Genomic DNA, 24,549 nt, shown 5'->3' on the forward strand with positions numbered 1-24,549 from the left:
CACTCCTGGGCTGGCTTGCTTTTAGAAGAATGCTCGTATTAGTGCATGCATGCATGCAAACACCCACACACCACCACCACCACGCCTGACCAGGGCTCCCTTGTTCCTTTCAGCAGCCAACCCCCAGTAGTCTTATTCTTAGAGAGACACAGACACACATGCGAACCCTGACCAGGACTCTCCTGGTCCCTCTGGTAGCCACGCTCCCTGTGTTCTCACTCTTAGAGACATGCAGGCATGTGCTTGCACACAGTTGACCAGGACTCCCCTGTTCTCTAGTAGCCAGCTCCCTTAGAGATTCACACACACACAAAAGCAGGTCTCGCTCTTAGAGACCCCCAGGACCCTATGGTCTCTGACAGCTGGCCAGAACTCCCCTGGCCTGTCCAGTAGCCAAGTCTGCCTTTTGGTCTCACCCTTGGGCAACATCCCCTCCCTCTGTCCTTGCTCCTAGGCTACTTCACTTGCCAGCTAGTCCAGCTTGATACTTGCTAGTGACTATACATTCACTTGCATGCTTACACTTGTTCCAGTTTCTGGCCCCATGTGCACGCAGGCCCTCTGACCTGTGGTTCCACTGCAGCTGCTGGCACTTTAGTTCACTTGCTCTAATCACTCCCATTGTTAGCACCGTGGGCACATAGGCCCTTTGACCCACAGTCTGATTCCAATTACTAGCACTTAGATCCCCCCCATATGCACACTGAATAGAGACCCTCTCCCACAATGGAAGGGTTAGAAATGGTGTTTACTAAGAACACAGGACAGACTGCTATCAGGTGCAGGGCGTGGCCAGGCAAGCGTATTGAGCACCTGCTGTTTACACAACTGGCCTTTTTTAATTCCCTTATGCTCTATTTTTTTCATTTTTGTTCCTCCCCAAATCACCTAGGTCCATCCATTTCTCTGCCTATCTTTCCTCCTTTAAAAGTCTTTTGCAATACCCAAATGCTCTTCACCTGCATCCTATACCCCTAGGCAGTAACAACCCTTGGTGCAAATGGTGCTCCACAGTGAAGTCATCTTAATGGGTTTCATACTTTGACAGTGGGACTGATGGCTCTCTGAGGAGGGGGGGAACAAGGCCTGTGTAGGGTGTCCCTTCCTCAGAGTCAGAATTTGGATTCTTCCCTGCCTGCCGTTGCTGTTCTGTGATGAGCTTTGGAATAACTGGAACAGAGTATTCTTTGGCCTCCCAGACTTCACATTGCTTCTGTGTTCTATTGTGGATGAGCAAAGGAGTTTCTTATCACATAATGCAACTGTTGTTATGTTACATTGTATTTATTTATGGAAAGATTTTTGTTAATACTCTGAACTGCAGGTTTAGCTTTTGATCTGTGAATTGGGCTGTATCCTATACAAATAAAACCCGTGAAGTGTTACAAACTTGTAGTTGTAAAGTAACATATCTTTTACCATTCTGCATATTTGTAGATGAAATTTTTGCTTTCTGGGATCGAAATCTTATCAGTTAGTAGGATAAAGATACTGTTTGACCAAGGTGACATATAGGGTTATCGAGCTGAAGACCTTATCACACACATAATATGCTGGTGCATGTTGAAAGCAAGCCCGCGTGTCTGTCAAGCTTATAACTGTCTTGGTTTATATTTTTTTTTGTTTTGTGATTTATGTTTTCAGCTGAGCTCCCTGCAGGAAGTGATTCGGGAGAAGGAGGCTCTCCTGGAAGAGCAGGTTCACCAGCACCAAGCTGAATTGCTCAAGATAGTGGCCCAGTCAGACCTGGAAGTAGAGATGCAACAGGTATATTTGATATAATAATATTACTATGAGAGGAGAAAGGAAAAGAAATTTTACCAGTCTGAAGACACCCTGAGAGAGCTATTCTCATCAAAGTAACTCAGAAGGGGTGAGAAGAGATACAATTTGATTGTCCTGGGAGTTTGGGGATGCTGGTTTGGACTTTGAGTCCTAGCTTCAATCTGCTGATTTGCTATCAGTTGAAAAGCAAGAACAGTTAAAAAGAAGTATTAAATTACTGTGCTCCAGTTCCCAATTTGTGAAACAATGGTGAACTCTTCCTACTGCATCAGGGCTCCAGAATAAGTGTCAACAAAAATGAAGTTATTCAGGCTATTAAAGTAACTTGTGTTATGCAAACTAGATGGGCGGCTGAAAGCAGGAAATCTAGCCTTCTTATGTTAGCCTCCCAGATACTGGTATAGCGCTGTCTCTCTCACAGAACCTGCGTACGCTTCAGAGGAAGCTAGAGGAGCAGGAAGCAGCTCTGCTAGGACGAACTCAGGTGGTAGAACTGCTGCAACAGGAGTTGCATACTGCTGAACAACAAAACCAGGTACCTTTCATGCTTTGCTTATTTCCTTACTGTCATGTGTAGATGGTGGATGGGGCCTTTGTCAGTAGCTCAGAAGTTACCAGATTAGCTTATTTCTGCCACCAGGTTTCCAGCATGAAGTCAGCTGGGAGCCTCCCTCAGGTTAGGCTTTAGAGCTAGAGGTCTGTATGCATAGCTCGTAGTCAGTCCAGACAAACAACAGGGATGGGGTGCTGCAGCAGCCACCTCTAGTGACCCAAATTCTGGGCAGGTGGACAGGGACAAAATCTATCCATGCTTCACGCTGCTGACTGATACGTTCAAAGTCATCAAATACACAACGTTTTGCCTAAAACAAAAGTGCCTAACACAGTGCTGCCATAGCTACACTGTTTCCGGACTGCAGTATCCAGACCAGATCAGAGCATAGACATTCTTTGGTATGTCTTGCTGAGAACTTGCTAGTATGATGACACAGCTTCTGGAGTGGTATTGGCTTTCAATCATTTCTGAGCATGAAGAGAATGAGATCGAGTCTGTGTGTATATGACAATATATATACCTGTGACCCTTAAGACAGGGTTTAGTACACAATCTCTTAGAAAGCTTGTTTGCAGATACCAGTTAAGATACTAAGCACACTTAGGTACGACTCTCATTTTCTTTTCCCGTGTGGCCCAGCCAGGCACAGTGGTGGGACCTTTTACCACCAGGAAGAGGTGAAGAACCTCAGTGAGCTGACTTGTGCTCACTACTGATTACATTGCTCACCAGGGTGTTTCATGGAGTGGTGGCATGTGTATCTTCATGGCATGGTTGTTGGGTGTCCCCTGACTCCTGTCTGTCTTTGACTCCCCTCATGCACATTATACAGTCAGAGGGAGACCTTGGTACACATACAAATTTGAGGCCATGTGGCTGAAGCTTCTCTTTCTACCCATAAAATAAAGGGAGCTTCTCATGAGTCTCCTCCTGACACTAGTTATGCTGACTGTCCACAGCTGCAGGAGGAGGAAAGGAATTCTGGCAAGTGTAGGGTCCGTTTTTGTTCCTTGGTTGTCTTAAGTCTCTGGTCAGTGTCAACCAGCTTTCTTGGATTTTTGTTGAAGCAGTGGGCACTGTGTAGAGCACTCTGTTGCCTCCATTTTCCTATTTCAGCATTTTTTACCCCCTTCCACATACATACTTTTGTTCAGTTTTTTAATTGTACTCTGTCATTTTTTAGTTCCCCCTCTTTTGTTGTAGTCCTTCCTCCCCTTTTGGGGAAGCTTTCTTTCCTCTAAAAGAGAACTCATGGACACTGTTCTGTTGTTTATTTCCTCTACATTCCCCTGCTCTACATTAAGACTCATCTTTTTTTTACCAAAATCAAGTGTTCTTGTTTCTTCCAGTATTGCTTTCTTTCGGTTTGCAAATAGTAGGGCGGTTTCTAACAAGCTGAAATTTCTGCCATGTTTATTTCCTCCTTTCTGCTACTTAGATATTTGAAAATAATTTGATGGCAATTTTAAAATATATTTCAGGCACTTTTTGCTTTTGCAAGGTATTGAACTAGTTGAGAGTTAAATTAATTTCCATATCCTTTTGCAGATGCTCCTAGATCAGTGCCAGAAGATGGAAGTGGATCTAAGCTCCCTGAGGGATGTGCTAGATGCAGAGAGACGAAAGTCTCAAGATCTCAGAGAGAAGATGGAGCTGGAACTAGCAGAGAGGAAGCTGTCCTCCCATCGCTTGCAGGAGGAGGTGCAATGTCTCTCAGAACAGCTGGAAGAGGCAAGAAGAGCACAAGCTGAATTAGAGGTGAAGTATAAAGACCTGGAGCAGGAACAAAGGCAGGAGGTGGAAGAGAAGAACCTGCAGATCAGATGTCTTAAGGTGGCTGAACAAGAGCTACAATCTAGCCATGCTGCTCTTGTCGCTGAAAATGACCAGCTGAAACAGGATGTTAAGCGGCTCTTGGTAGTGTCTGCCGAAAACAGTGCTACGATACAGAAACTGCAGGGTAAGCAAGCACAGCAGTTCGCTGAAGCAGGTTCTCAAGAGCCTAAGGATCATCAGGTTGCCTTCTATTTGGCTTTCTTTTTATAATAGCTTATAAGAAAGTCTCAGTTCCTAGTTGCATAGGAACATAGGAGTGTTTGTGCTGTATCAAACTAAATGTCTCTCATGTAATCCCACCTTTCTACCTTTGGCGGAAAAAGCCAGTTGCAAGAGGAGGAGCATAAGACTAGAGCAGCATATGTAGTGCTTTTCTTGTGTACTGTCCCAGCCTATAAATTTTTGAAGCTTATGGATTTCTTGAGCAAGATGTATATTTCTGATTAATTTTAATAACTTGTTTGATTTTTTCCATTACCTTACGTAAGTTCTTTTTACATGTGCCACATCCTTCAGTGTCTGAATTTCTACTGAAATTACAAGTAAAACAACCAAGGAAAGCAAACTGTACCATTTTTCTCTGTAGGCTTGTATTAGAACTAATAACATTGACCTTGCCTCAAGCTATTATTTAAAATTGATTTTTCTACCAGCTCCTTTATGGCCCCAAACTGAAGCAGCGACTGAGAGATAAGGGATCTCATATACTATTGTCCATACACGTAAACTGGATATATTTCAGAAAAAAAAGGCAAGAACACACCTTAATGCCCCTTTTTCCCCTCCATTAGATGAACTTGTACAGGAATGTGAAGAATTTGTCTGCTGTCAGAATGAGCTGAAATCCCAGTCAGTAGTGCAGGTCTCTGAATTGAAGAAACAGGTACGATCTTTTCATATGAGTCTTCTGAAATTTTCCCATGTGTTGAGGAACTGAAGCTGAATGAAATGTCTGTAATTCCTTTTTTATGATGTATAGCTTGAGACAGGATCTTCTGGGTTCTCTCAGCTGATGGGCAGACACGTTATGACTGTGAAAGCCTGCAAAGAAATAGGAGTAATCTGAGTAATTTAAAAGTTGCCCATTGATTTGTTAAAAAGTTAACTGAAAGACCAAAGACTAATATGGATGTTTAAACTGTACTGAAATTTATCTTAATCCCCTCCATCCGATGTTTAAACAGGATGAAACAACTTCACAGGAAAAAAAAACAGATCAGGAAGATTGGAATGGGACTTCATTCCTACCCACAGAAAATTTGGAAGGACAGAAGACTGAAGATGGTATGATTATCTTATCTATCTTAATATTCTTTAAATATTTAAGAATTATTCTTGCCTGTTTTTAGATAATGAACGTGCCCTTGGTTACTGGTTCATTATGCTGTCACTGCCAAGATCTTCAGAAATACTATCTAATTCTTTCCAGTGGTTAAAGTAGAGTTTAGTTCTAAAAGGAAAAGGTACTATTTGATTGTCAGACAGTGAACAGATTGACAAACACCTGCAATTATTAAAAAAACTGGGCTGTGCATCATAGGCCTGCCTGTATGGTGTTATCTTGTGATATGAAGTGATGTTGGTATTTTGGCCATGAGACAGAGTGGGTAGAACTTGCTACCCGTACGGTTCACATGCTTCATGTATGATCTATGGTGGTAGGTACAAAGAACATGGAGAAGACATGAAGAAGCTGGGATGAAGGCAATAATGGTGGTAATATGTGATTGCAGACTTTTTCAGAAAAGGGTGCCAAGGTTAGCTTCACTGTGATGGGGCATATTAAATTCAATGAATATTTTTGGTTTATTGGGGTTTTTTTGTTCCATTAATGTCAGTTGTGCCTAAGGATGGTAGAATAAATTTTGTATTCCAAGAGACTGTGCACTCGCACATTGTTAGATTGTATAAAATAAGGTGAAACTGAAGTAGGAGCTCCTCCCTGATACAAAATGCTGACAATCTGCAGGCAGTGCTTCTGGGGTGGTTATTTTTGACAACTGTAGCTGAAAGAGTAAAGGTTCCAAACATATACCACGGGGGGGGGGGGGGGGCAGGCGGGGGAGGGCGTGTGTGTTAAAAAACATGGACAATTAACTTGGTCTTGAGTGTCTAGGCATGTAGACTGGTAGCAGTGATAACACCATTCTACCTTTGTGACAGTGATAGTACAACTGTCAGAATTACAGTATGAAAAGATCGGTTTCCATAGTTTTTGATTTTGGAGTATGGTGTGCTATGGCAATAGGCTGTCTAGATTTTTGCAGAAATAGATTCCTTTTGCTTCCTGTCATTCAGAGATACGCCCTCTTCATAAGAATCGTGGTGAGAGAATAATCACCAATAAACTTGATTCCTTCAGTCCTAGCACGTATCTGTTCTCTTTTCACTCTATGAACTCAGAAATGCAGGGCTTTAATGGACTTCAAGACATCATTTAGAATCAGAGTGGTTTCGGTTTGAAGTAACTTTTAAAGATCATGTAGTCCACCCCCTTCTGCCCTAGTGAATAGGGATATCCTTCACTAGATCAGGTTGTTCAAAGCCCCATCCAGCCTGACCCTGAACATATCCAATGATAGCACAACCAACAACTTTTCTGGGCAACCCAGAGAGAAGTAGTCCTCTTGAAAGGCTGCAATAAGACTTGCTTAGCCTTTCTTCATAGGTGAGATGTTCCAGCCCATTGACCACTTTTGTGGCCCTCTTCTGGACTCACACTAACAGATCCATGTCTGGCTTGTACTGGGGGACCCCAGAACTGTACACAGTATCCCACAAGAGTGGAGTAGAGGGTGAGAATAGTCTTCTTCGAGCTGCTGCCCACACTTCTTCTGATACAAACCAGGATATGATTGTCTTTCTAGGCTGCAAGCACACATTGCTGGCTCTTGACCGTTTTTTTGTTTACCAGTATCCCCAAGTCCTTCTCTGCAGGCCTATTCTCAATCTATTTACCCCCTAGTCTGTATTGATACTGGGGGTTGCCCCAACCCAGGTGCCAGACCTTGCACTTGACCTTGGTGAACTTGATGAGGTCTGCATGGGCCCACTTCTCCAGCCTGTCAAGGTCCCTCTGAGTGGCATCCTATCCCTCTAGCAAATCAACCACACCACTCAGCTTGGTGTCATCTGCTAGCTTGCTGAGGGTGCACTCAGTGTGTGAAACGCAGACTCCCACTGTCTTATGCCGTGGATGAAGACAGTAAATAGTATTGGTCCCAGTGTGTGGACCCTTGAGGGACACCACCCATTACTGGTTTCCACTTGGACATTGACACATTGACTATAACTTTTTGCACATAGCCTTCCAGCCAGTTCCTTATCCATCTAACAGTCCATCTGCCAAACCCTAGCTCTGTAACTTAATGGCAAGAATGTTGTGGGTGACCATATCAAAGGCCTTACAGAAGTCCGTCTTTTAGTCTGATATCATGCCCTGAGTTAAGATTGAGTATATCCAGAATGTACTTGGACTTAAAAAGCAGGTCCTTTTTCCACTGAAGAGAATGCCACCTGAAAAATGCAGTGACTTTTAGAGCTTTGCTGTCATGTTACTTAAAAGGTCTTTCCCAATGCATGTTTACTTCAAACAAAGCTTTTTTTGTTGTAATTTTGTTTCCAGTGGGTGTGTTGAACTTGGTTACTGACTTTCTTTACATTTTAAACACTGGGAGATGTAATTTCTTCAAAAAATAAGAGCCAAACCCCAAAAGATTAAATGAAAACATGTAAAAAATCATTGTCTTTCAAACCTCCTCTGTAGGTTCTAAATACTTTGTTACCCCTCTTTCTTATCCCTAACAGAACTGTTTAACTTGGTCTTGAATTTTATTTTGCGTATATATTAACATACATTTAATATCATCAGTAATTACATGTTCACAAAAATTGAGTCTGTTTTTTGATGATTCTAAGTTTGTATTTCTGGGCAAGAAAGACATTATATAAGTTGGTTTACTGGCTGTTACACTAAAATATTGAGGCATCATCTCTAATAGCATTAGCTAGAACTGAGACGAGTCATAGAATCACAGAATAATTTATGCTGGAAGGGATCAAAAGCAGATTTTAGTCCAGCTTCTTCCTAGAAGCAGGATCAACTGTGAGATCAGACAGGGTTGCTCAAGCCTTTATCCAGTCAGGTCTTGAAAACCTCCAGTCATGGTTACTGCACAGCCTCCCTGGGCAGCCTGTTATGATACTTGACTGTCCCCTTGGCAAAAAAGGTCTTCATTACATCCACTTGGAACGTACTTTATTTCAGTGTATGTGGGTTGTCTTTCATCCTCCTACTTTGCACCACTGTAAAAAGCCTGGCTCTGTCTGCTCAATAACTCCTTCATCAGTGTTGGAAAGCTGCTTTTAGGACTTACCAAAGCCTTCTGTTCTCCGGGGTAAAAAAGCCTTGTTCCTTCTGCCTCTTCTCAGAGGGAAAGTGCTCCAGCCCCCTGACCATCTTGGGGGTCTCTTGCTGAACTTGCTTCAGTTTATCAATGTCTTTCCTATATTGGGGGTCCAAAACTGAATGCAGCACTTGAAATACAGTGTAGCGAGTGCTGAGTAGAAGAGGATAATCTGCTGACTGGACTGCTGTTCATACGCTCCAGGATGCTGTTGACCTTGTTTGCTGCCAGGCACACTTCCTGGCTGAGATTTAGCCTGATGTCTATCAGGTAGATCTTCTTCATCCTTTCTTGCAGAGCTGGTCCCCAGTCCACATTCTAGGGGCAGGAGTTTACATTTGCCCTTGTTGAATGTAATGAGGTTTCTGTTGCCCCGTTCTTCTCGCCTGTCTAGGCTGCTGTAAATGGCAGCCCTGCCAGGGAGGGTATCGGCTGTTTCCCCACAGTGTGCTGTGTTCTCCAAACTTGAGTGTGGACTCTGCCACCTTCAGCTCACTGATAAAGATGTTAAACAGGAGAGGTCACAGATTGACCTCTGTGATTTTCCACTTGTTCCTAAACTCCAGATAGAGCATGATCTGTTCACCACTGTTCTCTGAGCCTCATCATTCAACCAGGCTTTTTATGCGTTGAGTTGTCCTTCAGTCCAGACTATTACTTCTAATTTTCAATAAAAAATATTGCAGGACACACTGGCAGAAGGTAAATGCTATCCACAGTTCTCTCTTCATCCACAAATGCATAAAAGGCAATTGGGCATTGCAAATGTAATTTAACCTTGGTAAATCCATGCCGACAGTTTCTCAGTCACTCCCTCCTCTTCCATGTGCCTGCTGATGTGCTCCAAGAGGACTCGCTTCGTGATTTCAGGAGGGACTGAAGTGAACTATACTGGCTAGAAGTTTACCATGTCATCTTTGGGGCCTTTTTTTGAAGATGGATACACCATTTGTCTTTCTCCAGTCATAGTGGACTTCCCTCAGTTTCCATAACCTTTCTGTGATGATATTGTCCTTGCAAGGATGTTGGTCAGCTCTCTCAGGACCCTCAAATGCAAGACAACCCATCTGTTCTCATAAATTTGTATCACACTCTTTCTCACAAGTAGTCCCTGACTCAATCCTCAGGACAGAGGCTTGGAAAACTTTGTTAGTGAAGACAGAGACACAGATGGCGCAGAGTATCTTAGCGCTACCTGTGTGCACTGTCACTAAATCATGAACCTCATTGAGTGACAGTCCCACATATTCCTTGTTCAGCCTTTTACTACTAATGTAGAGGTAGAAGCTGTTCTTGTTGCCCGTGACATCCCTTGCAAGTCTCGAACGCCAGTCATTTTTGCATATTGTAACACAGTCCTTAAATGTTTCTGAATTCCTTTGCAGCGTGTCCCTGGTTTTATCTCCTATATAATACCACTTCACCTCAGAGCTCTGCCATGAGTTTCTTGTTTACTCAAGCCAGTCTCCTGATAGGCTTGTTTTCCTAAGTGTCAAGATGGACTGTTGTTGTGCTTGGAGACTGCTGTGTTTACAAACCTGCCAGCCCTCCTGAGCTTCTTTGTCCTTCAGAGCTGTCTGCTGTAGGATCCCACCTACAAGTTCCCCCAGTAAGGTGAAGTCTGGTCTCCTGAAGTCTATGATCTGTGCCTCTGTTACTCTCATTCCTCACTCCCCTCAGAATCTTGAACTCCTCTATTTCATGGTCACAACAGCCAAGGCTACCAGTGATTATCATATATCCAGCCAATTATTCCCTGTTTGTGAACAGCTGCTCTAACTCTTGGTTAACCCATCCAGTACCTGTATCAAGAATTTCTCCCTGACTCCCTCCAGCAATCTCAGATTGCCCACGTTGTGGTGTGTTACTCTTCCAGCAGATGTCAGGAACATTAAGGTCCCACAGAAGATTCAGGATCTGTCACACAGAGACTTCCTCAAACTGTTTAAAGACAGACGTTTACTGGCAAGTAGCCAGTGTGGAAATGAACACATTCTCTGTCTCCCCAGGTAGTGAGAAGACTGACATGGTGACTGTTGATATCAAATGCAAATGGAAGCTTTCTTCCTGGGGTAGTTAATCAGGAAAGCTAAATAACTATTAGTACTTTCAAAAATAACTATTAGTACTTTCAAAGGGTTTTTTTTTTCTGGGTTTGGCACAGGACATATTTTTGCCTGTCTTATGCTTTGGAGTATGAAAATGTCTTGAGTACCTCCTGAGTACCGTAGAATGGTTGAGGTTGGAAAGGACCCAGATCCAGTTGCCCAGGACTGTGTCCAGACAGCTTAAGAGGGAGACTCTGCAACCTCCCTGGGCAACGTGTCACCCTCATGGCCCAAAAAGTGTTTCCTGATGTTCAGAGGGAACCTCCTGTGTTTCACACTGTGCCCATTGCCTCTAGCACTGAGCACCACTGAAAAGAGCCTGGTTCCATCTTCTTTGCACTCTTCCTTCAGAGATTTATACTCATTGATGAGATTCCCTCCTGAGCGTCCTCTCTGCAAGGCTGAAGAGTCCCAGCCCTCTCAGCCTCACAGGGGGATGCTCATGTCCCTTCATCATCTTTGTGGCTCTTTGTTGGACTCTCTCCAGTATGTCTGTGTCTCTCCTGTACTCAGGAGCCCAGAACTGGACATAGTACTCCAGGTGTGGCCTCACAAGTGCTGAGTAGAGACAAAGGAATACTTTGCCTAATGCAGCCCAGGATGCTATTAGCCGCCTTTGTGGCAAGGGAGTGTGGCTGGCTCCCACGGCTTGGTGTCAGCCAGGACCCCCAGGGCCTTTTCTGCAAAGCTGCTTTCCAGCTGGGTGGTCCCCAGCATAAACTGGTGCTGTGGGGTTGTTCCTCCCCAGGTGGAGAGCTTTGCACTTCTCCTTGTTGAACTTCACGAGGCTCCTGTCAGCCCATTTCTGCAGCCTGTCCGGATCCCTCTGCGTGGCAGCACAACCCTCTGGTGTACCAGCAACTTCTTCCAGGTTTGTGTCATCTGCAAGCTTGCTGAGGGCGCAGTCTGCCCCATCACCCAGATCATTAATGAAGATGTTGAGCAGGATCGGACCCAGTGCTGACCCCAGGGGTACACTGCTAAGTTACTGGCCTCCAGCCAAGCCTTCCTGTTGCTGATCACCACCCTCTTGGCTGGCCATTGAGCCAGTTTTCAATCCACCTCACTGCTGTTCGTGCAGCCCATACATCGACAGCTTCTCCATGAGGCTGTTATGGGAGACGGTGCCAAAAGCCTTACGGAAGGCCTTGATGATATCCACTGCTCTTCCCTCATCTACCACGCCAGTCATTTCATCATATACAGTGACATATCTATGATAAATGGTGTTTATATGCCAGGTTACAGACATATACGTGTAAAAAAAAATAATTGAGTCAAACAGTAGTTGAGTTCTTGTACCAATCTTGACTTGGACCATGGCCCTTGAGTGTTTTATTCTTCTCTAATTTTAACAATTTCTCATCTCATTTTTATCCAAGTTAAATCTGAAAATTTTGCTATAATAATTCTTTCTTTCCCCTCCTCTATAAAAATGTTTCTAAAATCTTGAAACTCTATCAGCTGTCCTTTAATTTTAGTCTGTATTATAATAATTGTTCTTTTCTAAAAGGCGCTTAAAAAAGTATGTTGTTCCGGTGGTTTGTCTCTTAAAAAAAAATAAACACATTATCCAATGGCAGTGTTATATATCTCCACTACATAAGTTTTTACTAAGACCCATGTGCCCTGTTCTCTAAAGCTCCTCGAAGAATATCCTGTTACTCTCTAAAGTAGATTTTTAATCTTCACGGAAATTGTTTGTTTTGAATGTTTCAGAAATACCACACTTGCAAGTTGTTCTCCAGGAGCCTCTGCAGAAAGCTGTGATGGTCACAGAATATGCAAAGCAGGTAATGATTAAGCAGCTGAAATAAGCTAAAACTAAAACAGGTCAAGGACTGGCCTTAAAACAGCTAAGCTGTGATGGCCTTTTTTTTAACAATCCTCTTTGGAAGGTTATTATTAACTGGATTAATGATGAAAGACAGAAAGAGCTTCCAAATACTGCTTGTACTATGTTCTTATCAGACTGTATTTCCCTTTGCTGGCTGCTTGGAATTCTTGTGTCCTTCATCCACCCAACCCATATTTGTGCTTTTTTTCTGTCTCTTGTGACTTAGTTTTTCATCAAAACCATAGGCTAAACTGGGGGAAGCTTCAGTAAATATACGTCATAGGATGCCTTTCAAACCAGCCCTATCCATTCCCACTGCCTTAATGGGGGTCTGGCAGACTAACTGGAGGAAGCGGAGTTATTTTTGCTAAGTGAGGGAGACAAGTAGACTCTGTCCTTGTAGTCTTGCACTGTGAACAGCGGCAGGTACACTTGCAGTCAGTCTGTTGGTGAGAAGAGTGCAGGATTAGATACCTGCTGCTTTGCTTTATACTCAGTCAGCAAGGTGATGGAGATTACTACCTCTGTATATCTGTACTAAGAATTTGTTGTAGAGTTTTTTTGTTGGCTTAGAGCAACGTCTGGGCTCTTTCCAGACTGCTCCACTCTGTTCCAGCCTGCTATGTTTTATCTAACATATTCCTCTCCAACAGAGAGAGTTTATAGTATATGTATATTACTGTGCAGTATTAGGGCAAAAGTTAACATTTTGGACTTATGTTGGAACTGGAGAAGGCATTTTGAGTCAATTCATTTTGCTTGACTTCAGACCCTTACATTCCAACTGCCTGTAGTCAGGGTGTAAGCTAGCGGATCAATGAGTTTGTACGCACACACATGCACACCATCTTTTCAAGGGCAAATATAAACCTTTGAGCTATTTTCTAGAGCCCCTTTATAGTCAGTGGAGATAGGTTCTTTAGCATACGATTCAGACCGAGGTGAATGTTTAACATGGGTCAATGCATGCCGTACGTTCCATTTCAGTGCTTGTAGCATGCAAAGGCAAGGTGCTCTTGGGACTGGAGATTTCCTTATGATTCTGTGCCCTCTTAGTGCCCTGTACCTACATTCTAGGTAGTTACAGCAAAAGTTAGTTCTGAACGCTTCATTTTTTTTTTCAGTCTTTCAATTGTTGGGTTGGGGTTTTTTTACTTGTTTTTTTGAGGGTGGGAGGGAGTAACTTTTTTTTTTTTAGACACTTAGCTCTGACATGTAGTCTCTTTGTATTCTAGTTCAAACCTTTTTTCCCATGGAAACAGTACTAGCTGTGCCAATTCTTTGTTGTGGTGAAAGACAATGTGTTGGGAACTAGCCAGAAATACTGCCATTCGTTTTAGGTGGATGTTAAGTGGATTTCTCAGAATGAAGGAATTAGTAGATGAAGTTTTAGTTCTTGTAGTTCAACAGCAAACTAACCAATTTCCTGGGCTTTATTCAGCATCTTTGTGTGGGCAAAAAGAGTTGGTGTGTGTGAAATAGCAAAATCTCTCTTTCTAGTGTGCTCTGTGTTCTTCAACACTCAGGTTCTGTCCTGTCTGACAGAAGCAGGAGACACAGAGCAGTGTGGGGTGGGTCTTTCTCTGTGGAGGAGCCTACTGTAACTTTCCTGGGAAGACTGTAGGTTCTTTATCTGCGGTAGTATCTCATTACTATCTGGAGTAGTGAGGCATACAGTGACAAACACATGACTCCTCACCTTCTCTGCTTGGGTGATTCAGTGAAAGGCTATGGATCTATAGTTTGACCCTTTGAAGCAGTGAAGATAGAAGAGGAAGCATCTCAATATGCGAAGTTGTTAGAATCATTGCATTCATTAATGCCTTAATCTGCTGAGACAGGTCTTAGTCTCTTGCTTAATATAAATTATTTTAAAAAAAGTAGATTTGTTTTGATTTTCATTAGACATCAGAGTTGCATCTAAAGTTGGGACTGGTGCTTTTTACTTAAGGGTTGACAGAGCAGCAGGCAGCTAAGATAGCTGTGTTCTAATGCAAAGATCATGGATCAAAACTTCAGTATTTTTTCTTCAACCAACAGAGTAAGTGTGTTGGACCTGAGGTGGAATTGCAGACTCTCGAAGCTCCAGCCTCTTACGTAGACTGCTCTTCTACTTCTACAGGTGAGGACACAGAATAAGGCACAAGACAAGAAAATTGTGGATGTTTGAGAAGTTTCAGGGACAAAGCAAAGCTGATTTGGAAAGAAGAGCTTTGAGGTCAGAATCTAAAGTTGTACAGGAGATAGAAAAGATGCACATGAGGTAGAAGAGAACATTCTAATGTGGGATGGATAGGATATATCTGAAGAGAAGAAAGAAGTGGTTCCTAAGATGAGAGAGAAGGGTTTGAAGGAGAGCGTGTTTGTAGATGCAGAGGCCGATGTGTAAGACCCATAAGAGAATTAACATAAATTGAAGAATTGGGTTTCTCTCTGCGAGCTACTAAATTTCTTTTTGTGCCTGGAATTACCACCCCCACCCTTTTAAAAAAAAAACAAACACAAAAAGCCAACAACCCAAAACAAAACAACCCATCACCTAGTTCAGTCTCTTTGCCTCTTCATTCTTCTGTAGAGGTCAGTTATAGTGTAGACTTAGGTGATGCCAGCATGCAGCAAACGCAGGAGGTTTTGCATTTATAGGTTCAAACTTTTTTTTCTTTTCCTCGCCTTGGAAACTAGAGAAACTACAGTCCCATGTATTTTCTCTCCATTTACCTACTGACTTTACATGCAACTTGTTATGCTGATGGTGACAAGTGTACCTTTTATCACTAGGTGTGTCAGGAGAGCTGGTGAATTCTGAAGTGCAAAAGCCTTTTGATGACACTTTGGTGCTCCTTGAGGTACAAATTTAGTCTAGAACTTTTTTCCTCTCAGTATTGTATGCATCTGTGGATATGAAAACTTTAATTTAGTTTAAAAGCCCCAAAGGCTTTTTTTAACATCCTGTAATGTAAAGTCGTTGGTACAACACTGCAACATGCTTTAAGTGACAGCTCTCCTTTAATGGTTCCTCATAAAATGTTTCTGCTCTCCAAACTGCTGGACAGCCTTTACAACACAAGATGTTGACTTATTCGTGGGCTGCTGATCCATGCTTTCTGGGAATAATTTGTGACTGCTTGTCTTCTGTAATCTGTTTTTGGGGGTGGGAGGCAAGCTTAGGACAGTTATTTGGAAAAAGCCAAGCACTTTGTCTGGTGCTTTCACTTTGGAGATGGACACAGACTAGAATATGGGCTTATGCACTGTTTCTTTGCCATGTTAAATGGACAGATAGAATACAGGACAAAACCTCATTTGGAGACTATGGATAGGATGCCAGGAAAATGTGTCTGGGTAAGTACACTGGAGAGCTAGTGAGAATCATAGGAGAACTGAAACACTTTGGAATCGTGCTATCTTGTAATCAAGAGAGAATGGGAAACAAAGGAATAGGAAGTTACCTTTATGGTCTAATCCTGAAGCCAGAATCTTTGATGCTGCAACTTCAGAAACTGAAATGAACAGAAATTACATGAGTCATCCTCCTGTTATTAGTGAGGCTATTTATTGCAAGAGTCAGCTCAAGAAAGGGTATCCTTAAACTACAAAACGTGAAAAGCAGATACTTCCAAAAGTCACCCTTTCACAGGATTCAAAGGAAAATTGAAACCTTTTATTTTCTTTTAGGCAAAACCAGATGGCTTTCCCAATGGAAGCAAGCAGTTTACTGAAGAAAGTTGTCCACCTGGAATTCTGGAATATCTTGCTGCAGAGAAACAGAAAGAGCTGTCAGTTTTGCTGCTGGAACTGAAAGAAGCCCAAGAAGAAATAAATTTTCTGAAAAGGCAGCTCAAGGGCCCAAATGGCCAAGATTCTACAGGTAACCAGAGCAGAGAAGCAGCTAACCAGCTAGAAGATAACTCCCAGATACGGTTTCTTGAAAGGGAAGAGCAAAAGGCTTCAGATACCCAAAATGAGTTGGCCAGTAGCTCATTACTGAGCAAAATAGAAGTGCAGCAAGTTGGTGTATTTCAGGAAAACAGAATCAGTCTTCAAGAAGTGCCCCAGGGAAGCACTGTCCCCTGCAGAGGCGAGATGGAAGCAATGCGAGAAGTCTCCTCAGCAGATCCAGACCCTGGCACCTCTCAATCTCAAGAACTGATAAACTTACAAAACCAAATTACAGAACTGCAGATAATTCTGCAGAAATCAGAAGAATCCTATAAAAAGGATTTAGGAGAAAAAGGTGAAGAAATAAACAGGCTAAACCAGCTGACTGAGGAATACAGAAAAAAAATTGAGGATTATGATAGTGCATTTTGTGTTTTGACTGACGAACGAGATCAGCTTCTGTGCCAAATGAAGGAACTCTCTACCGTAACAGAACTGAAAGAGCAAGTAAAGCAACTTGAGGAAAATCTAGCTTTTTCAGAAAAGCAGAGGCTGTCAGACAGTGAAAGCAGTCTTCTGAGAGAACAAATCCAAAGTCTTAAAAATGAATTTAAATCTAAGGAGATAAAAATTGAAGCTTTGCAAAAAGACTTGGATGAGGCACAACTTCAGCTTTCTGACCAAGACATGCAACTAAAAGATCTGAGAAGCCAGATTGAGAAGAAGGAATGTCAAGTACTTGATCTAGAACAACTTTTGAGGAAGAATACAGCTGAGATAGAAGAGCTTTCCCAAAACTTAGTCTCAAAGGGATGTGAAGCAGCAAGCCTAGAACAGCTTGTTGCTGAACGCACCAGGTCTATAGAGAGCCTGCAACAAACCTTGCAGGAGAAAGACCAACAGATGAGAGAGATCAGTGTCAGCATGTCTGAGAAAATGGTCCTGCTGAATGAAGAGAAATTTTCTCTAGGAAATGAGCTGAAGAGTCTTAAAGAGCAAACAAGTATATTATTAAAAGCCCAGGAAGAAAAAGACCAAAACATAGAGGCAAAAGATATATATCTAAAATGTGAGGCATCTGAGCAGCAGTATGAGACAGAGGCAGCATGTAAAGAAAATGAGGTGTTAGTAAATAAAATTGAACTTCTGAAAAAAGAAAATGAGCAAGTAAAACGGAAGCTGCAAGCAGCACTCGTTAACAGGAAAGAGCTTCTGAAGAAGGTTAGTAAATTGGAGAATGAGTTAATGCAATTAAGAGAACACGAATCAGAAACCTCAGTGACTCAAGAAGCTGAAGGGGAAGAAAATATGACAAATGTGATAAGCAGAGAAGTGAATCTTGAAAGCCAGCCTAGTGAGGATTATCTAATTCAGCTGCTTTCTGAAAAGGAGTCTGAGTTGCAGAGCATCCGGAAGGACCTGCTGGATAAAGAGACTACTGAAGCACAATTGCAGGCAGTGATCAAGGAAATGAGGCAAAGCTTGCAAGGCAAGACAAACGTTGTTTCAATTAAAGATGAAATCATGGAGAGTCAGACAATTGCTGACAAAGTAACAGAAACCAATAAAAGCCCAAAAGATTATGAAGAGAATGAAAAAAATAGTTCAGCAGCTACAAATCTTGAAGAAAACCAAAAGTCTGCTCTGAAAGAGAGGATTTCAGCTCTTGAACAAGAAAAAGAGCAACTTCAAAAAAAACTTCAGGAGGCCTTGGTATCTCGTAAAGACACTATAAAAAAGGCTCAAGAAAAAGACAGGCATCACAGAGAACAGCTGAAACAGCAGAAAGATGATTACAATATCCTACAAGAACAATTTGATAAGCAAAGCAAAGAGAAGGAAAGCATCCAAGCTCAGCTCAGACAACTCCAAGAACAGAAAGAATTGACAGAGGGTGTTCTTGGGAATCAAGGTGGGTTGGATTCTTCATGCACAGAAGGAGAAAATACAACAAATAAACTCTTCCAAGTTGCAGATGTTTCTGGGGAAGAGTTTAAGGAAAAACTTGAAAAATTGCAGATGGAGAAGGAGGAACTGGAACATAACGTTAGCTATATGCAAAGTGAACTTGCTTGCAAATCAGAATTAGTCTTTCATTTGCAAGAACACATAGCACAGTTGTTTCTGGAGATAGAAGGGCTGAAGAGAACCTCTGACCAAGCTGAAGCTAAGGCAGCAAGTCTTCAGACAGAACTGGAGGAGAATCTAGCAAAAATTTCTAGAGAGGGCTGTCTGGAAGACCTGAAAACACTTATGCATCAAAAGGATGAAGAAGTGGAATTTCTTAACTTGCAGTTAAAGGAGAAGAGTGAAGCTCTCAATAATGTGCAGGCACAGTTGCTGGAAAAAGAGGATTCAGTCAGGAGACTATGTAGTCAGTTGGAAACTCAAGCTCAGGTTCATGAGGAACAAAGCAAGAGACTGCAAACAGAGTTGCTTGAAATTCAGGAGAAGCAAGATGATGGTGCAGAAGCAGCTAAACAGAAGAATCAAATGCAGAGAAAGTTGCAAGCTGCACTTATCTCTAGAAAAGAGGCACTAAAGGAGAGCAAATCTCTAAAAGAGGAGCTAGCTAGTGCTAAAACTACTATTGAAAATCTTTCCGTCAAGGTGACAAATATGGAAAACGAAATATGTGGCCATGTTAAAGAAGCAGATACTTTAACAGAAAAGTTAGCAGGCCTCACTGAAGAGCGAGAAAAACTTATTGCAGAAGTTGATAAAGTACTTACAGAAAATCAGAATCTTGATGGATGCTGTAAAAACCTGACATTTTCTCTAGACAGAGTTACTCTGGAGAAGGAGAAGCTGGAGAAGGAGGTGGAATCCTTGAAATGCTTTCAAGCTGCCGAGAGTTCTGAGTGGCACGAGAAATACAGGGACCTCCAGAAAGAATATGAAACTCTCCTGCAGTCCTATGAGAATGTGAGTAATGAGACTGAGCGGATTCAGCGTGTTTTGGAAACTGTTAGACAGGAAAAGCAGGAAGTTTTCATTAAGCTGAAAAGTGTTGAAGCAAAAAAAGAGGAAACAGATAAGCAGCTACAAGAAGCTGGACAGGAAATTGATGGAATGAAGGAGAAAATGAGGAAATTTGCAAAATCAAAGCAACAAAAGATCCTGGAACTAGAGGAGGAGAATGAGAAGCTTAGAGCAGAGGTGCATTTTACAGATGGAGAGCTACACAGGACTGGAGATGTCTTTACAAATACTAGCCTGAAAGAAGATCTGGAAAGCTCTAGGAGAGATTACCAGTCTCTCTCTACAGAGCTTGAGAGAGTAATGGCTGAAAAGGCATCTCTGAATCAAGAGATCACAGACTTAAAGCGTCATTTGCAGTTAACAGAATCTAAGCTGGAGGAAAGCAGAGAACTGGTAGACAAGTACGTTGCTGAGAAGGCAACAGGGGTAGAAACAAATCAGGCAGTTGCCACACCACCACCAATGGAGAGGACTGAAAATCAAGTAGACGTAAGTTTTAGACCAGAGTCTTCTACTGCAGAGCTGGAACAAAAAGCACTTGAAGGTAGTAGCCCTTGTGAAGATCTTGGTACCTACATACAGCAGATAGCTCAGCTCACAGAGCGAATCACAGAACTAGAAGATAATAGGAAGGCTTCAGAGCAACAGCTGAGTGATATCCACGTGCGTGTTGAGACTTTAGCAGGTGAGAAAACTGCTTTAGAGATGCAAATGGAAGAGAAGGTCCATGAATTGAATGCTCTTCAGGACACAGTAGCAAAGATGGAACAAACAGTCCAAATAACCAAAGATGACCTCATCAGGATGACAGAACTGAAGGACAAGCTAGAGGCTGAGAAGGATGATTTGGAAGAAAGGCTCATGAATCAGCTGGCAGAACTTAATGGAACTATTGGGAACTATCAGCAAGATGCAACAGACTTCCAGATCAAAAATGAGCAATTGAAATCTGAGCTTCAGAGTTTGCAGAGAATGATGCATGAACTGGAGGAGGAGAAATGTCAGATGGTAAAGGAGAAAAGTAAAGCAAGTTCAGAAAAGGAATATGTAGAAAAGCTAAAATGCAGTTGGAGGGGAGACAATGGCACACATGTAAAGGAGCTTCAGGAACTGCTGAAACAGAAACAGCAGGAGATTAAGCAACTGCAGAAGGACTGTATTAAAAGCCAGGAAAAGAACAGTAGTTTAGAAAGAACTGTTAAAGCTCTGGAATTTCTGCAGAATGAGTCTCAGAAAGAGGTAGAAGCAACCAAAGAGACTTTAGCAAAAGCAGTTGAAGACACCAAGAAAGCCCAAACAGAACTTGCTCTCTGCCGAGTAGTATTGGATGACACCCAGAGTGAGGCAGCAAGGGTTCTAGCAGAGAGTGTCAAAGTGAAAGAAGAGCTGCAGGCAAACAAAGAGAATATTAAAATTCAAATGAAGAAAAAGGATGAGGACTTTGAGAGAAGACTGGAACAGGAAAAAGACAAGCACTCAAAGGAAATTAAGAACATGGAAGAAAAGCTGGCAGCTTTGCAGAGGGAGAAAGACTATACAGAAGCAACTGTTGGCGATCTTCAAGACTCCTTGAAGGCAAAAGATCAAGAAGCCAAGCAATTGCAAGGCAGCCTAAACAAAACACTAGCCCAGCTTGCAGCCTTCACCAGGAGCATGTCATCCCTTCAGGATGACAGGGATAGAGTGATAGATGAATCAAAAACATGGGAGAAGAAATTCACTGAAAGTATTCAAAAGAAAGAGGAAGAAATACGTTCAAAAGAGGAAACTTGTGTTGTGCTAAAGGACCAGATTAAGCAGATGACCATACGTGTGGAAGAACTTCAGACTCATATATCCAGGTAAAGGTGATAATGACTCGGCTGGTATTCTTGTATTTCCTTTTGACAAGGCAGCAGCCAGAGGTGAGGTAGGATTCCCCTTTGCACTATACCAGAAAGAAAGAATTCTGAGTACATAAATATGCTAAATATGACATGTGATTGGAAAAACTAATGAATGCCTATGATGGAGAGCAGAATTAGTCTTCCTAATAAACTCGTAAACAGGCTTATCTCCTGGATTGCTTGTGTTTGGATAGAAAAGAGGTTTGGAGTTATCTTGTAGGGAGTTACTATGTATTTATTGACTGCACCAAGTATACAAGGAGATTAACACTGTGTAATGTTCCTTTTCTCATTATTAGGGCACCTGTGTTAAATCTGTTCTCTGTAACAAGCAGTAGTCATCAGAGGACTATCTAGAATCTTTATTAATCTGAAATTTGGAATAGATTAAACTTGACAGGTCAAGAGAGCATTGGGATAGATAATTCCAGTTGAATCCCAATAGATTTTGAGGGAAAGGTGGAGCTATGGAAATGTACCAAAACTTAGCTCTGGGAATTTCCAGAATTCAAAGCCAAACTGTTCTTACATGAGTAAAATTGTTCTATAAAGTTTGTGATCAAAATGCTATTTCTTTGCATGCTGGAACATTAAATGAGCATCAAGCATATGAGAACAGTGATTTCATTGAGAGTGTGTGTCTGCGTGATGCTTGCTTGCTTGTTTGGGGGTTTTTTGTTAGCCACAGTGGATGAAAGAAGTATTTTAATGAAAAGGAGGTGATAACACTCGATGTTTAACCTTCCTCCATTTTTTTTCAATATCAACATAAACATTTCCCTCAATGGACAACTTTTAAAAAATATTTCCCTAGCACCACTCCCTTCAGACAGTAGTGCAGTCAGAACTTTAAAAGATGCCTTGAATTTTAAATTGAGGGAAAACTAATCATCTGGATATTTCCCACGTGCTTTCTTAAAGTAAAATGAATTTTGTGTCTTTTCTAAATTAGTATAATCAATGAAAACTGTTACTGTATTTGGATACTGAGATACTTCATTGATTTGTCACTGTCTTTCTCTTCTCTGTTTTCAGGCTGGAATGCAGCAAGAGAGAGTGTGAGTCCGAATTGAGGAGTGAGATTCAGCATTATCAAAAGACATGTGAAATGTTGCAGGAGGAAAAAAAAGACCTTTTGATGCAACTTGACGGGTCTCAGAAACTGTACAGCAAGTCTCAGATCGAACAGCAGAAACTGGAGTCAGAAATCAGCAGCCTGAGAGACCAGCTTGCTGACTTACAGAATTCCTTCACCAAATGTGAATTGGTCAGAGAGGAGCTGGACAGTATGGTCAAGCAACAAGAGACCAGTATCCAGAACTTTAAATTCAGCTGTGAACAGCTTGAGGCTGATCTGCAAGCTTCCAAGGACCTAACAAATAAGCTGCATGAAGAAATTAGTGCCAAAGATCAAAAGATCATTAGTTTGCTGTCTGCAAAGGAAGAAGCAGTTATAGCAGCTCTATCTGAATTACAGCAGCAACATTCTGAAGAGATGAAAGAGCTGGAGCATAGGCTGAGTAAGGAGGAAGAAGATAAAAAAGCCTTGGAAAATGAGAAGAACAAATTTCTTGATAAATTTGATTGTCTCACTGAAAAGATGAAGATAAGCAGAGAAGAAAGTAAGCAGCAGAAGGCACAACTGGACTCCTTCACCAAGTCCATGTCATCTTTGCAAGATGACAGAGATCGCATACTGAGAGACTACAAGCAACTTGAGGAACGTCATCTTGTTATAATCTTGGAAAAAGACCAGCTAATTCAAGAGGCTGCTGCTGAAAACAATAAGCTCAAGGAAGAAATTAGAAGTTTTCATAGCCAGATGGATGACCTCAACTCTGAGAATGCCAAGCTGAATGCAGAGTTGGTGCGATATAGAGAAGACCTGAACCAAGTGATTTCAATAAAGGACTCCCAACAGAAACAACTTCTCAAAACACAGCTTCAGCGGATCCAAACTCTGGAAAAAGACAAGACAATCATAGAAACACAGCTGAAAGAGTCCGAGCATACTCAGGATGATCTCAGGAAGTGCATGGAAGCCTTGAGAGAGGATAAAGTCAGTATGTCTCAAGAGATTGAAACCCTTACATCCTCTCTTTCTCAGGTGCAGAGTGAGATGACAGCATTACGTGAGGGGGGTCCTATCATGGAGTGTCAAGCACAACTGAAGGCCCAAGAGGAAGAGGCACGAGAACTGAGTCATAAGCTTTCCCTCTCACAGAAAAGGATAACAGAACTTGAGGGGGAACTGGTATGTGTTCAAAGGGATGCATCCAAGAGAGTGGAAGAAGCTGAGAACAAGCTTCGGAAGGAATTGAAACACCTACATCATGATGCAGGGATAATGAGGAATGAAACAGAAACAGCAGAAGAAAGAGTAGCAGAATTGGCACGGGACTTAATGGAAATGGAACAGAAATTTCTTGCAGTCACAGATGAAAACAAAGATCTCAGAGCTCAAATTCAGTCTTTTGGGAAGTCCATGAGCTCTCTTCAGGATAGCTGGGACCAGGCCAATGAAGAGCTTCATGTTTTGAAACAGAAATACACTGCAGACTTAGAGGAACAAAAGAGTCTAGTGCAGAATCTTCATGAACAGATGGTTCGGCTACAAAAGGAGCAACATTCCACTGCCAGGGACCGAGATACAGTGAGGTCTGAGCTGACAGAACTGCAGAAAGCCAGTGATGAAAGAGGTCTCTTGGCCCAGATTGAGAAACTTAATCAGAAGCTGAGAGCCAAAGATGATGAGCTTCTCCGTTTGTCTTCAGAACTGGAAGGCTCTTCCAACCAAGTCAAATCTTTCTCCAAGGCTATGGCAAGCCTGCAGAATGAGCGAGACAGTCTGCTGAATGAACTGGACAAAATACGTAAGACTGAAGAAGTGAAGCAACAAGCAGAAGGGAACACTTCCTCCACTCTTTCAGAAGTGCAGAGTCTTAAGAAGGCACTGTCCTCCTTGCAGGATGACAGAGACAGAGTAGTAAGTCTTTGTTCTGTCTTCCTGCTCTTACTTAAAGCCCCATTGGAGATTTGGATCTTCAAATCTGCTATTTGCAGTGTGAAACACAGATTATTGTCATCACAGAATAGTTGAGATTGGAAGGGACTTCTGGAGACCTTCTAGTCCAACCCCCTTGTTCAAACAAGGTCAGTTGGAATAGGTTGCCCAAGGCACTGTCCAGTTGGATTTTGAGTATCTCCATAGGTGGATATTCCACACTCTCTGGGCAGCCTGTTTTTATATCTGTCTGGAAATGGTTTCCAGAAC

At 42.1% G+C, this 24,549-nt stretch overlaps 1 protein-coding gene across 1 annotated transcript in view; it reads left to right on the plus strand.

Moving 5' to 3' along the window:
• GOLGB1 (golgin B1) overlaps nt 1–24,549 on the plus strand; it is a 51,419-nt gene that overhangs the window by 12,697 nt on the left and 14,173 nt on the right. The window contains exons 7-16 of the mRNA XM_056339904.1: nt 1,645–1,767; nt 2,207–2,320; nt 3,890–4,301; nt 4,969–5,060; nt 5,362–5,461; nt 12,411–12,484; nt 14,569–14,650; nt 15,307–15,374; nt 16,204–21,230; nt 22,311–24,261. Of these exons, the coding sequence (XP_056195879.1) occupies nt 1,645–1,767; nt 2,207–2,320; nt 3,890–4,301; nt 4,969–5,060; nt 5,362–5,461; nt 12,411–12,484; nt 14,569–14,650; nt 15,307–15,374; nt 16,204–21,230; nt 22,311–24,261 (8,043 nt within the window). The remainder of the gene's footprint in view (nt 1–1,644; nt 1,768–2,206; nt 2,321–3,889; nt 4,302–4,968; nt 5,061–5,361; nt 5,462–12,410; nt 12,485–14,568; nt 14,651–15,306; nt 15,375–16,203; nt 21,231–22,310; nt 24,262–24,549) is intronic.

Source organism: Falco biarmicus, chromosome 5, assembly GCF_023638135.1.
Source record: "Falco biarmicus isolate bFalBia1 chromosome 5, bFalBia1.pri, whole genome shotgun sequence".
NCBI classification, from domain to species: Eukaryota; Metazoa; Chordata; class Aves; order Falconiformes; family Falconidae; genus Falco; species Falco biarmicus.